General features: G+C 36.4%; 1 protein-coding gene across 1 annotated transcript; it reads left to right on the top strand.

The window, feature by feature from the left end:
- The first annotated feature begins 987 nt into the window (after positions 1 to 987).
- On the top strand, positions 988 to 4,801 carry LOC111983028 (uncharacterized). The gene is made up of 3 exons (XM_024014676.2): positions 988 to 1,909; positions 3,177 to 3,432; positions 4,056 to 4,801. The coding sequence occupies exons 1-3, from the start codon at positions 1,562 to 1,564 to the stop codon at positions 4,442 to 4,444; spliced, it is 993 nt and encodes a 330-aa protein (XP_023870444.1). The 5' UTR covers positions 988 to 1,561; the 3' UTR covers positions 4,445 to 4,801.
- Positions 4,802 to 14,712: the final 9,911 nt, after the last annotated feature.

The raw sequence follows: 14,712 nt of genomic DNA, 5'->3' as shown, positions 1-14,712 counted from the left end.
AATCTAAACAAGGCCTAAGGATTCTTATTAAGGTAATGAACTATGGTAATTTAAGATACAAATTGAAATCAAGCACTTTTGATAGAGCTATACAAGAAGACGTGTTTTTATGTCAAGGATGAGTAAACAAAAATATAATAATATGGTAACATTTTTATTATATAATAATAAAAAACTAATTTTTATATACTTTGTAATATGGGTATAAGTACAAAACAATCTTTCCATTTTATTTTTCTTCTCAAACAATCAAATGAAACTTATATTTGTTTTCTATCATCCCACATTTTCATCCTCTTCAATAATGAAAAACTAAAATCTTTTAATTTCTCCCAACATTTTTTCATCTTCAAATAAAACAAATCATTAGTGTGTAGATGGTTTTAGGGGTTACAACTTACAACAACATTTTAACCACTATATGTATGGAGTAGTTACATTAACGCTCTGTTTGTTTAGGCAAAAATATTTTCTAGAAAATGAGTCATTTTCTAAAAAGTATTTTTCATAAATCCATTTCATTTTTCTATGTTTAGTAATTACCTTAAATGAGTTGAAAAATAATCTTTTAACTTCCCTAATTTAGTTTGTTGTGAGATAGAGTTGTTTTCCAAAAAAATAGTAGAAAACAATTTCTAAATATAAGTCATACTTTTTATGTTGACCAAAGATAATTTTCTTTTGATTTATTTGTTTTTTATACTACCAAATACTGAAAAACACAAAATACTCTCTTTACGGAAGTTTTCCATCAAAACAAATAGCGAAACAACAATTACAAACTTATAAGGGCATAATTGATAAAATTAAAATTTTATAAACCAAAATGTCAATTGCTCCAAACTTAAAATGGGTATAGAACGAAGTTTATAGAAAAGTAGAAGCACCCGATGTTGCAATTTCAAGAAAATACAATTCCAAAGTTAGTAATTTTAACGAGTTTGAAGCCCCATTCGATAAAAAACAAACCCTATAAAATCTCCTCTTTCGTGCCCCTCCCCATTACGTTATCTTCTCTGTCGATTTTAGCCCTACTTCCATCTCCTCCCTCTGCAAAACGTAACCAACTCTCATTTCCTTGTCTCTCTCTCCCTCTTCAAAACCAATCAAACCCTAACTTTCTCTCTCTAGCTTTCTCTTTTTTGTAAATCCATTCTCAGAGGAAAAAAAACCTTCAGCTTCTATTCATTTCCGTCTCCAGTCTTCACAATCCTCGCCAAAATCTCTGATCTCCGCGATTTTTGAATATCTCATATATCAAATTTTATTAAAAACCAGAATTATAAGCTTTTCTTTTTTTCTTTTTTAATTTTTGTTCTTTTAGTAAATATATACTTATATTAGTTATATCTATATATATATATATAAAATAGTATTTTTGTGTTTTTTCGGATAAGATTTTGTTTGATCTTAATTTGTCGAAAACCCAAACCCTAGAGTTATCTAAATCCAATTCTGATTTCATTTCTTTCGCACTTGAGCCCCTGAGGTTCACTGAAATTACAGTTATACCCAAAAAAAAACCAAAAATTTTGATCTGCGAGCGATCTGAGAGAGTGAAATGGTGGGCGGCGGAAGCAGGAGAGACGAGGGGTCGCTGGTGCTCAACAACACCAACGTGTTTGCGGCCCTTGACACGCGGCGGAAGAAGAAGAAGTCAGATAAGGACCGCAAAGGCGGCAAGGGCTCTTCCAATTCCAAGGAAAACTCGGGTTTGGCTCCTAAGGAGCCCGAGCCTCAGAAGTACTGGACTCCGGCCCCATTGAATGCCAAATCCTGGGCCGATGTGGATGATGAGGACGAGGATGATTACTACGCCACCTCAGCTCCGGCACAAGACATCTGGGCCGGTCAGGAGCACGAGGAGCAGCAGCAGAGTACTACTACGGACCAGCTGAGCCATGCTGAGGTTCGCCATTTCATTTGCTTTAATTTTTTTGTGTTTTTAATATTATTGTGAGAAATAAGAATGTCTTAACATTAGGTTGAAAGTAATGCTAGAGGCAGAAAAATTTCGCTTTCTTATGTGACCAGCATTGTCACCATTTTTATTGTATTGTTAGGATACAAAATGCACCACCCTTTAAAACTTGTTGTTTACACCCTTTTCATTTAAAAAAATGTCAATGTCAATGTGCCTTATGTATTTTAGCCTAAATATTATCATACAATAGCTATGCATCATGCGGTTTAAGGAGGACCCCCAACGTTAGTTTTATAGATTGTAAAATGGGGGATGAAGGGAGGCAAGTGTGGATGTTGATCGAGAAAGAACAAAGTTGATGATTTACCAATATGAACTTCTTTGCAACTCTGAACTCTATGATAAAAAAATAAAAAATAAAAAAAAAAAAAAAAATCATAGTTGATGGGTGTGTACAAAATCTTGTACACAAGATTTTAGTTATGCTGTTTTTTAGTTTGAGGGAATTGGCTAGTCAGTACCACTGTGTACTTTTAGGCTGAAGAGGTTTTGGGTGACTTGAAGAAATGGATTAGTTATAGCCGCATGGACTAGCTGAATGATTGATGGAAGTGTTTTGAATGGGACGCTAACCGTAGAAGCATAGTCAGAATTAAATTGGTCTTTCTTGCTTGTTGATGGTGAGGTGGATGGAGCTTGTAAGGTGCTTATTATTATATTCTTGTTAAGCTGTTTACCCCCTTTTTTGGGGTGCAGGAATGCATTCAGTAGTTTTTTTTTTTTTTTTGGTGTATGTTGTGTTTTCAGTCTCTATAGGCTGTACAACTTCCTGATACAGCTTTGTACAAAATGAAATTAATTGCGCGAGTCTGAAATGTTCTTTGAAATGTAAATGAATTTTATAGATTATTGCACCCCGTAAGAGAAATAAAACTCTACCAAAGCCTTTTGGGATTACCACATTTCTAAAATTATAATTTCATTAATGTCATGCTTCTTTCAGTACATTGCTTCTTATGATTAGCAATCAATTGCTGAATGGTGATGGCACGGACATTTTAGTTTTTTTTTTTTTTTTTTGGGGGGGGGGGTGGGGAGGGGGAGCTGTTGGTCTGTAAACTGTATTGTATTTCTTTATAGAATTAACTTTCCTTTTTAAAGGAATTTGCTTATGTGACTGCAAATAAAATTTTTGGTTGCATGGTTGGAAATTACTGACGGTTTATAACTTGTTGTCTATCTGTGATTATAGGATAGTGAGAGTGAAGAAGATATTCTTGATGAAGGGGATGAGGATGTTGAGGAAGAGCATGAACATGAAACTGAGGTTCCAGTGCACCCTGAACCAGAGGTGAAGAAAGCTCTGGAAGTTTCTGTCCCAGCTAAGGAGACAGAGAGGCAGCTTTCGAAAAAGGAAAGGAAGAAGAAGGAGCTTGCTGAGCTTGAGGCCCTTTTGGCTGATTTTGGAGTTTCCCAGAAAGACAGCAATGAACAAGATGAGTCACGTGGTAAATGTGACCTATATCTGTTGATGAAACTTTCTAATGCTTTCTAATTGTGTGCCTAGTTCAGTGTCCAGCTTAAAAAGGTTTAAGTTATTTTTACCATTTCCACTTGGATTACTTTTTATTGTTACTCTAATAAACTTGAGGTTCACATAGCCAAAAAAGCTGCATAATAATTAAATAAATGATCTCATTTCAAGAATCTAATGGAGTCTTTTCTAGGGTTGCTCTCTCTCTCTCTCTCTCTCTCACATGCGCGTGTACACACATGCACAGAGATGCATATATGTGCATGTGGCACATGCATAGTGAACCACGTGTTTAGAACATTAGGCTTGGTTATTATCATTTTTGCTGTCCTTGAATTACCACATCCATTATGCATTTTCAGAGTCAATTTACAATATGCACAATTATATGAGTACTTAGTTAATTAGGTATGAGTTGCTTCTCATCATGTTATGGATTTAGATCATTTGATTTGATTTTTATTTTAAATTTTTTAATGTGATGATAATTATGCATTCTAAGATTTATATCAGCCCACAAGCATTTACTTAAACTCGTCTTTTGAATTAATAAATTTAAATATTGCCTGAACAAAATTTCTTGGCTTGCATTGCTAGTTGATGCACAAGAGAAGAAAGATGGGGAGGCTATTGCAGATGGTGAGAAAAAGGAAAATGTTTCTATGGAGTCCAAGAGCTCTAAGAAGAAGAAAAAGAAGGATAAAACTTTCAAGGAGGTGAAAGAAGCCCAGGATCAGCCCAACAATGCAGACATGACCAATGGTTCAGATGAAGCTGCTGGTACTGAACAGACAGAGGAGGATGCATCTGCTGTTGATGTGAAGGAGAGGCTAAAGAAGATGGCATCTATGAAGAAGAAGAAATCTAGTAAAGAGATGGACGCTGCTGCAAAAGCTGCTGCTCAAGAGGCTGCTGCAAGGAATGCAAGACTTGCTGCAGCAAAGAAGAAAGAGAAGAACCATTACAACCAGCAGCCAGTGCGGTAAACGACGATTTTTGTTGTGGAGACTTTTGTTCAACATCTATATATGAACATGTAACTCTCATTGTTCATATGATAGTGCGAAATAAACTTGGCTGTGGTTTTGTGAAAGATGACTTTTAGTATTATTGCCATGGACTGAATGAGGTTTCTTCTTTGGCGTTTTGGATCTTATTGTTGGAAATTGTCATGGGACATATCATTTTGGCAGTTTTGCTCGTTGAATATTTTTCCTTGGAAACTAGAAAGTAGTTCAACTTGATAGGTCTGTGTATTGTTGTAGTTCTATGGACTTCCGTTATTGTTCTGATCTCTTATGAAATTTTTGGCACTATGAGAAATTATTACTATTTAGTTTGAATTTTGTGCTACTTGTTGAAATGGTAGTCCAGGCCTTTGTAAACCACTGAAAATTGGAGTTTTGGGAGAGCATTGCGATATTGAAGTATGAATCTGTAATCCAAGGTAAGAAGGCTTGATAGCTCTTTTTACAATATTGAAGTATGAATCTGTAATACAAGGTAAGCAGGCTTGATAGCTCCTTTTATTTTGTTTTTAAAAAAAAAAAAAAAAAAGGAAGGCTATCAAGCTATCAAGGTTGGTGGATGTCGATTTTTAACAGAATTGAATTATAAAATTATATATATTTTTTTGGGGGGGGGGGGGGGGGTGGGGGAATTCATGGGGATTCTGTAAATATTCACATTCCAAAAAGAGAGTAGAAACAATAGAGATTTCTTTTTCTTTTTCCTTTTCTTTTTCTTTTTGGAGATTGGATGCAGGTGCTAATTTATTATATGCCATGTACGAAATGAAACTTCATTCTCAATTCTACAAGAATTTGTGCCTTTTTTTTTGGGAGTTACTAATTCATCCAGGAACGAAGTAGTTTCTACAAGTAAGTTGGGAATATACTTTGGGAGAGTTCTTTATATATGTCGTTAACTTTGTTAAGTTTATTGAGTGAAGGGAATTTGGGGAAAACTATAGGAGTATTTCTAGCAGCTTCTCCAAATTTTTCCTTGTTCGGAGAGTGAACAGTGCATTTTATATTTTGTTTACTTACTTTTTTAAATACACTTTTTAACAGAATCTCTATTCCATTTTTTATTCCATTTAAATATTATTTCTTCATTCATTCTTTATTATTATTATTATTATTGATAGGTAAGAAAAAATATATTCAAAAACTGCTAGATGCAAATTAGCACAAGCATATCAAAAGTACAAAAAAGATGGAAAAACAAAAACATTAAGGCTGTGTTTGTTTTGGGTGAAAAGCATTTCCAGAAATGCTTTTCTGAATTTAAGGGCGTTTGGTTGCACCTGAAAAATCGATTTTCCGAAAATTGATTTACGTTGACCATCGGTCAGAGGTGAAAATGGATTCAGTTCCTATTTTCACTTCAAATCCTATTTTTCGGAAAACCCAAAAACAGAGAGCACGAAGAGGGAGAGGGAGAAAGAAAGAGAGAGCCCAGCGCCATCGTCGATCCAAGCCCAGCGCCCATCGCCGGCGGCCACGAACCCACGAACCGCCGATCCAAGTCGAGAGACCATCGCCGGCAACCACGAACCCACGAACCTAGTCCCCATCGCCTCACTGCAACGAGCAGAGCCAGTTCCGAAAAATCGATCGCGCCGCACTGTCGATCGTCGTCTTCCTCGATCTCTCCCTTTTTTTTTTTTTTTTAAGTTTAATTGTTGTTTTTGTTTTTTTTTTGATGAACTGATTGTTGTTGTTGTGTTGTTGTTGCCGGAATTTGGTGGTGGTGTTGTTGTTGTTGTTGTTGTGTTGTGTTTTTATTGCCGGAATTTGTTGTTGAATTGGTTGTGATGTTAAAATTTTTTGTAATAAACTTGTTTGGATGTTGAGAAAATGTGAAAAATTTTCCGGAAAATAGCATTTTTAGAATACATTCAAACACATGAAAATATTTTCCACAGCAATTTTCATAATTCAACCAAACACTTAAAAATATTTTCCTCTTCCGGAAAATAACATATCCGGAAAATATGTATTTTCCGGAAAACGTTTTACACGAAACAAACACAGCCTAAAAGACAATTAATTACAAAGAAGAGAGTTAAGGAATAGAGGAAGAGAGTTACTAGATGTAAGTCCCTAAGCCCTAACCCAATCAAACAGGGAACCAGAAAAAAGAGTGAGCATTTGATCCTCGAATTTATCCAAATCCTGAAACGTCCGCCGATTGCATTCCTTCCAAATACACCACATCAAACACAACGGAACTAAGTTCCAAATGTAAGATGAATGCTTCCCCAACCAATTCCACCAACTAAAAAGAAAATTTGACACCGTACATGAGGGAACCCATGAAATCCCAAAAATCCTAAAGACAAAGCACCACAACCGATAAGCCTTTCCACAATGTAATAACAAATAATCTACTGTCTCACCACAGCAACGACACATAATACACCAGTCAACAAAATCAAAACCTTTAAGTCGCAAGTTATCACCCATGAGAATTCTATCCCATGCGGCTGTCCAAACAAAGAAAGAGACACATCGGAGTTCCTTAACCTTTCAAATACCTTTCCATGGAAAAATAACGGAAGAAGAGCCATGTAACTTATGATAATATAAGCGAATAGTAAAATCCCCATTTTTTGTCAACTTCCATCTCAACTGATCACCATCAGTCCCTGAAGGTAAATTAGCTGTTAAGAATCAAAAGAAATCAACCACCACATCTGCCTCCTAATCATTAGGACCTCGAATGAAACGAACATCCCAAGTTCTCCCATCCCATGCTCCTCGACATATCAAAGATGATTCTACAAAAGCCTCTCTATTTGCAGCAAAATTGTACAAGGCTGAAAAGCCAATTGGAGAGAAAGATCTCCACACCACCCGTCTGTCCAAAATTTCACTCTATCCCCCACCCCAACTTTATACTGAACATTTTTCTTGAAAACTTCCCAGCCCTTCCAGATACTTCTCCACAAACCACAACCATGAGCACCCCTTCCCAACTTAGAGGTCCCCCCCCCCCCAATTCTTCTCCAAATTTCAAAGCTACCACCCTCCTCCAAAGCCTATCTTCCTCAATCCCAAAACGCCAAAGCCACTTTCCTAACAAGGCTTTATTGAAAGTGGTTAATTTCCTAATACCCAGGCCACCATTAGCAATAGGCATACACACTTTATCCCATTCCAATAAATGAGTCTTAGGGTCTCCCCACAAGAAATCCCTTTGGAGCTTCTCAATATTGTTTGCCACATGTGTAGGGATGGTGAATAGAGATAAAAAAAATATGTGAGAAGGCTAGATAGTGTGCTTTTAAGCAACGTCATCCTACCTCCTTTCGATAAATACAACTTTTTCCACCCAGCTAGCTTTTGTTCGATTTTTTCTAAAATAGGGTTCCAAATAAAGGGGGACTTATGGGATGCCCCCAACGGCATACCAAGATAAGTCATTGGCAATGAGCCAACCCTACAACCCAATATCTTTGCCAAAGCATGCACATTATTTACCTCCCCTATAGGAACCATTTCACTTTTAGCTACATTAACCTTTAACCCAGTCACAGCCTGAAAACAAAGTAACAGCAATCAAACATGTAGGACTTGCTCCACCTCTGCATCACAAAACAAAATAGTATCATCCGCAAACAGAAAATGTGAAACACTTTCCCCTCTGCCCATTCTACCATCCGCCCTAAAACCACTAAATAAACCTGCCCCCTCCATTCTCTTCACCATCCTACTAAACACCTCCATCATAACTAAAAATAATAAGGGAGACAATGGATCTCCTTGTCTCAAACCTTTAGAGCTACCAAAGAAGTCAGCTGGAGTCCCATTTACCAACACAGAAAATTGCACTATAGAGATACAAGTTCGAATCCAGCTACCCCACTTCTCCCTAAAACCCATTTTCTTCAACAACTTCAGAAGTGCCTCCCAATTCACATTGTCATAAGCTTTTTCAATATCTAACTTACAAATCACTCTCGGAATCTTACTCTTCATTCTACTAACAACACACTCATTGGCAATGAGAACTGAATCAAGGATCTGCCTATCTCTCACAAAACTATTCTGAGATTCAGATATCAATTGATCTAACACCACTTTCAATCTATTTGCCAAAATCTTGGCCAAGATTTTATATAAACTCCCCACCAAACTGATAGGTCTGAAATCGCGAATGTTAAAGGCATCATTCTTCTTAGGAATCAAAGCTATAAAGGTAGCATTAAGAGATTTCTCGAACGTACATTGTTGATAGAACTCTTCAAAGACTGCTAAAACATCTCTTTCTACTACTCTCCAGCAATGATGGAAAAATTTCATAGAAAAGCCATCTAGACCCGGAGCTTTATCCCCTTCCATATTTCTGACTACTGATAGAATCTCGTTCTTCTCAAATCTCCTCTCCAACCAGCCCCTCTCCAACTCCCCTATTTGATCAAACTCTAGTCCTTCCACAAAAGGTCTCCATTCCTCAAACTCCTGATATAGAGTTTTATAGAATTGAACTACCTGAGCAGCCACTACTGTTCCTTCCTCATAAATCACCACATCCACTTCTAAGAAATTCAAATGGTTATACCTTCTATAAGAATTTGCCATCTTGTGGAAGAACTTAGTATTATTATCTCCCTTCTTAATGCATAACATCCTCGATTTTTGTCTCCAGGAAATCTCCTCTAGAGAAATAAGATGCTCTACCTGCGATCTCATTTCATTTTTCTCATTTCTCTCCATCTCCGTGAGTCCAAGAACCCTTTCCTTAGCATCCAATAACTCCAAAGCCCCCAATAATTCATTCTTCCTACGCCCAACATTGCCAAACTCTTGGCGATTCCATTGAATAATGTCTTCTTTCAAAGCTTTCAATTTTTTAGCAAACACATAACTAGGTGTACCCGAAAAAGAATGACTATTCCACCATGAGTCTACTATATCAATAAACCCGTCTGACTTCAACCACATATTCTCAAACTGGAAGGGACTTTTTCCCCTCGCCATATCCCCTGCCTCCAGGAGAATTGGAAAATGATCTGAAACTGGTCGTGGTAGAATCCGTTGGGTCACATTCGGAAAGTGTTGCTCCCAGTCATGTGATATTAGAGCCCTATCGATCCTAGACATGGATGGCTAGTCAGTACCATTAGACCATGTATAACTCCCTCCCTCCAATGGCAAATTTATCAAGTTTAAATCTTCGATAAATTCATAAAATTTTTCCATAGCTGGAGTAAGCCTAAACCCACCCCTCCGGTCACTAGGAAAATGAACAATATTAAAATCCCCAAAACAACACCAAGGAACATTCCAATACTGCTGAATATCCACCAACTCATCCCACAAATCATCCCTCAAATTGTTATCATTTGGGTCATACACCCCTGAGCATGCCCAAATAAAACCATCCTCCACACCTTTCCATTGAATCGACACTGAAAACAAACCCACCAGTACTTCCAATTTTTCTAAAACCCTCCTATCCCACATAATCAAGACCCCATCAGCTGTTTGATTAGCATCTAAAGCCACCCAATCCATATACAAACAACCCTAAATATTGCAAAACAGTTGCCTATCTATGCCAGCAATCTTTGTTTCTTGAAGACATACAATATCACACTTCCACTCACATAACAAGTTTCTCACTACTAGATGTTTCTGAAAATCATTCAAACCTCTAACATTCCATGAAACTATTTTCAACTTCGTAAAGACTTTTATGTCCCCACAACTGTCTCTACCACACTTCCACCGCACTATCTCCCATCATAGTTAACCTTTGAAATTAAATTTCTGAACTCTCTTTTCCCTTTACCTGTGGAGGATGCTACCTTTTGGATAGCATCTACTTTCCTCCGATGTTGGTTAATAACCGCCATCTCCCTTTCTAACCATCGAAGATAAGCAACACACAGCTTTTCATGATGATTCATAGAAAGCCTAATCAGTTTACTAAAACCTGGGATTCTGTTTTTCACCCAATTAGAGACATCCAGCTTACCACCCATATCTAAAACCTCAGAATTGTTGTGCACTTCCATCGACAATTCCAACCCTGGAGGGATAATAGTAAGCAATGGATTACAATCTGCCAAGTTCTCCTCCTCCCCCAAAACCACTTCTGAGAAAGCCACATCCTCCACTATCGAGCCACCGAAAACAGATAGGCCACAATTTGAATTCGATTCCATCAACGCTAAATTGGGCTTACTAAACTCACCTATATCTATTGACCCGGTGCCCTTGTTGTCCGCCCTTTGAATCAAAAGCACACTACTCTCACTTCCAACTTTATCCACACTCTTGACACCAAAATCCACTATCCCTGCAACTGAAAGACTCTTTAGAATATCTGCCAAGAAAATACCCTTTGAGAGTTGCGGATTTGCCATGTCGGTCTTACCCAAAACCATCGTGGAGTCATCGGAGCTGAACCCATCAGAGGAGCTATCTTTTAATACCATCTAAGCTGTTGTAGGATCAACAGAGTTAAACCCAGCAAAATTAATCTCCATCGGCTCCTTCACGGGACCATCGGAACTGGTCCCAACCTCCCACCCCTCTACCGCGGGGCTGTCAGAGCTTTTCCCATCAAGACAACTACTGTTATACTCCATCAGCTTCGCCGCAGGATCATCAGAGTTGATCCCAACCCCTATCTTAGCCACCGTGAGCCTGTTGGAGTTGATCTCATCAGAACAGTTGCAATTGATGGGCATCGAAAGTTGTATCTGTCGCTCTAACTCAGCAACAGTGGGCAACAAAGAGTCGGGCTGTTCTAAAGGAGCTAAAGCTGATGTCTCCAAATGGGCCAGGGGTTTCGGCTTAGTCAAAGAAGAAGACTCACCCAATTCATAAATACTTGGGCTTGAGAAGCATGCTTCATTAGACTTATTAGAGCCCAAACCATTTTGGGCCAAAGTGGGATTCAAGCTTTGACTCACAGTGGGTTTGCTTGCTCCCCATGGAACCCACTTAAAGGACTTTGGTCCACCTCTGATATAATCCCATGAAACCCTCCTTTTTCCTTTCTCATCCACCTCTGTAATCAAACCTTTCCCTGTCCAGCATGTATTCCGTAACTCTCTCAACATACTATAATTAGATTCTTTTGAATTTGAATTAAACCTTAATGGAAGCCTCAACTTATTTCCTGCCGAGATTTTCTCTCCTATATTAATATCCCCATTATTGCTCCGAGGTATCACAACTCCTCCATTCGCCGCTAATGGGCAAGGATTGACCACCGATATATTACTTAGCACCATCTTTGCATGGTCTAGACTCGGCACCACCATCTTCGCCTCTCCTAACTGTGTCATCTTCCCCTTGTCTGTGGTACCTATCTACTTTAGCTGCTTCCTATCCTCCACTTCTTCATGATAGCCTTGCACAGCTTTAGCAAAAGTTCTAGAGTTTTGAACCTCCAAATTATGCCTCTTCTCCTGAGGAATAAATTTTGGATGACCAGTTCTGCCCATCGCATGGATACAACATCTTTCTTAATTCAAGCCCAAAAACCCTCCAACCATTTTTCTCTTTGCCTACGAGGATAATAATCGACCTTCTAGACCCGCCAACTTTAAGTTCAATCAATAATAAGAACTGACCAAAAGAATTGGTGCTCTATTGGAGGGTATAAGCAATGTCACCATCTCTGAATGTAAAAAACTGTTTGGAATTTGCCCAAACAACAATGTGTTCAATTTTATTCATCAACCATTGTGCTGCAATCTTGCCCACAAAGATTGATCTCATAAAGTATTTGCTCCTCTCAAAAATTCATAGCGAGAAATAATGTCCCCCTTCCTCTACAACTAATTGAAAAAACTTGGATTCAATGAAAAAACTGCGAAATCCCCCATGTCTAACGGAGAATATGAGGAGAGTAGAATCTATTTTTTTTTTTTTATCATCATTTATTCTTCCTATATTCATTCCCAACAATTATATTTTTTAATAAAAAGTGTTATATTCACAACATTTTTCGCAATACTTTCACAATATTTTTCCTTTCTTTCAATTCATTCTCATCTATTAGTTTTTATTTCTTTTTTCCTTTTTCTTTTTTCTTGTTTTTATCCTCTACACAAGTGTCCAGCCTATCTCTATCCCCCACACCCCTTCTTTTATTTTATTTTTCTCCTTCACATTCAAGAACATTCTGGACTCTCTCTTTCATTCTCTAACTCTCTTTTTTTTTTTTTTTTTTTTTTTTTTTTTTTTTTTTTTTTTTTTCACAGCCGACATGGCCTTCGCCTATCTTTTTTTTTTTTTTTTTTTCTTCTTCTTCTTCTTGTTCTGATTCACTTTGTTGTTACAATGGAGCTTGATAGGCTTTCATGCTCTTGATCTGTTGTTTTTGTTTTGATTTTAGATTTGTTGTTCTAATTAAATTTGTATTTTTCCATGTTCTTGATTTGTTGTTTCTATTTTGATTTTAGATTGTGTTTGTATTTTGATTGTGTTACCGTTTGAGAGAGAGCCAGATAAACAAAGAAGAGAGGAGGAAAGAGAAAGATTTTTTTTTTTTTTTTTAAATTCAGCCGGGTATATTTTGAAGATAAAATATTCTTTAGATATGCTACAGTGATTGCTACAGTGCTCTCCATACCTAGAGAGCTACTGTAGCAAATCTAAAAAAAATTTGGAGATGCCGAGTCTGTTGGAGGGATTTTTTGGGGTGAGCAGTAGCTTTTCTCTCCAAAATTTGGAGATGTTGACTTTGCTGGAGATGCTCTAAGGTGGTCAACTTAGTGTGGTTTGGGTTGATTACTAAAATCCTAAACCACTCGTTGAGCTGATCATCGTAGTTGATTTTGTTGATGGCCGATTGTTACAATTGATTTGGTTGTGTTACGATGATTTTAAGCTTTCTTTGTTCTTTTTATCAATATATTTAATGAGCAATCTTATGAATACAACTTTTTCCATGGTCTATTTCTCAACTTTTTTTTGGGATAAAGTGCCTATTTCTTAACTTGATGAGGTGATAAGTAGTGACTTGTGCAATGTGGTGCTTTAAATTGATTGGATACTTGATTAGTTGAGTGTGTAGTGTGGTTGTGCATTTGCAAATCCAAAATTTAATTTAATTTAATTTTTTTCTCTCTAGTCTCTCTCTCTCCCCCCCTAAAATAATAGAGAGATGCTACATCTATAACATTTTTATAATATTTTCACAACAAATCACAGGTGGTTAGTTGTTATTGGTTCAAATTTGAACATAATACTAAGATTATTTCAACAATAACAACCAGTAACAACTTGCCACATAAGATTTGTTGTAAAATTGTTGTGGACATATCATTTCTCAAAATAATATAGCCATTTTAGACTTTACTCTCTCACTCCCTCTCTAATTGAATGTAGCCATTCAATACATTCACTTGATTATGAGTAACAATATCCATAATGAAGACATTACCTAAAAGTAGAATAAATGCAACTCTAATATGACAATTGATGGACACAACAATTTATACATGTGTAACACACATACCGTGGAGGGAACAAAATTTTGCAAAATTCGATGAGAGAGAGAGAGAGAGAGAGAGAGAGAGAGAGAGAGAATTCGAATGTTAAACATACAAAATCATTTGTTTTGACAGGAAAAAAAAATTGTAATTCAAATGTTCAACATTCAAATTTACTTACATGAATTTTTTTTTTTTTAAATTCCGAACTTCCATGATCCAGATTCCTTATATACTATATAAATTTATTTTTTATTATTATTTTCTTTGGAGAAAGTCCTAATATGTATAAGGGCACGTTTGGTAGACTATAATAGACACTGTAATGTAATAGATATTTCTATGGCATAACTATTCGGTTGTTTGGTTATATTTTTATTACAATAAATAGTTATTTCTTATGAATATCTATTCTTAAAAATGAGGAATAATTATTCATTATCAAAAGTACTGAATATCTATTCCTTCACCTTATGTAATAACTTTTTTAAAAAATTTCATGAAAAGCCATTAGTTGTCACATCTTCAAAAGGATATAAAATAATTTTTCCTTGTTGTTAATTATTACCTCTATTTTGAACACTCTTAAAATAAGAATATTTTAGAAAATTTAACTTAAAAATAATTTAATTACTCATTCTTTTTATACTTTACTAAATTGTAGATGCATATTCAGAATTCTATTATTAAATGGTCACTAAACTAATGAATAGTAATACTTATTACATTCCAACTTAATGTATTTTTTGTAATACTTATTTCTATTTTCATGTAATAATCATTACATTGTAC

Source organism: Quercus suber, unplaced genomic scaffold (genome assembly GCF_002906115.3).
Source record: "Quercus suber isolate HL8 unplaced genomic scaffold, Cork oak 2.0 scaffold_902, whole genome shotgun sequence".
NCBI lineage: Eukaryota > Viridiplantae > Streptophyta > Magnoliopsida > Fagales > Fagaceae > Quercus > Quercus suber.
Note: the sequence above shows the minus strand (reverse complement) of the source record. Positions and strands in the feature narration are given on the sequence as shown.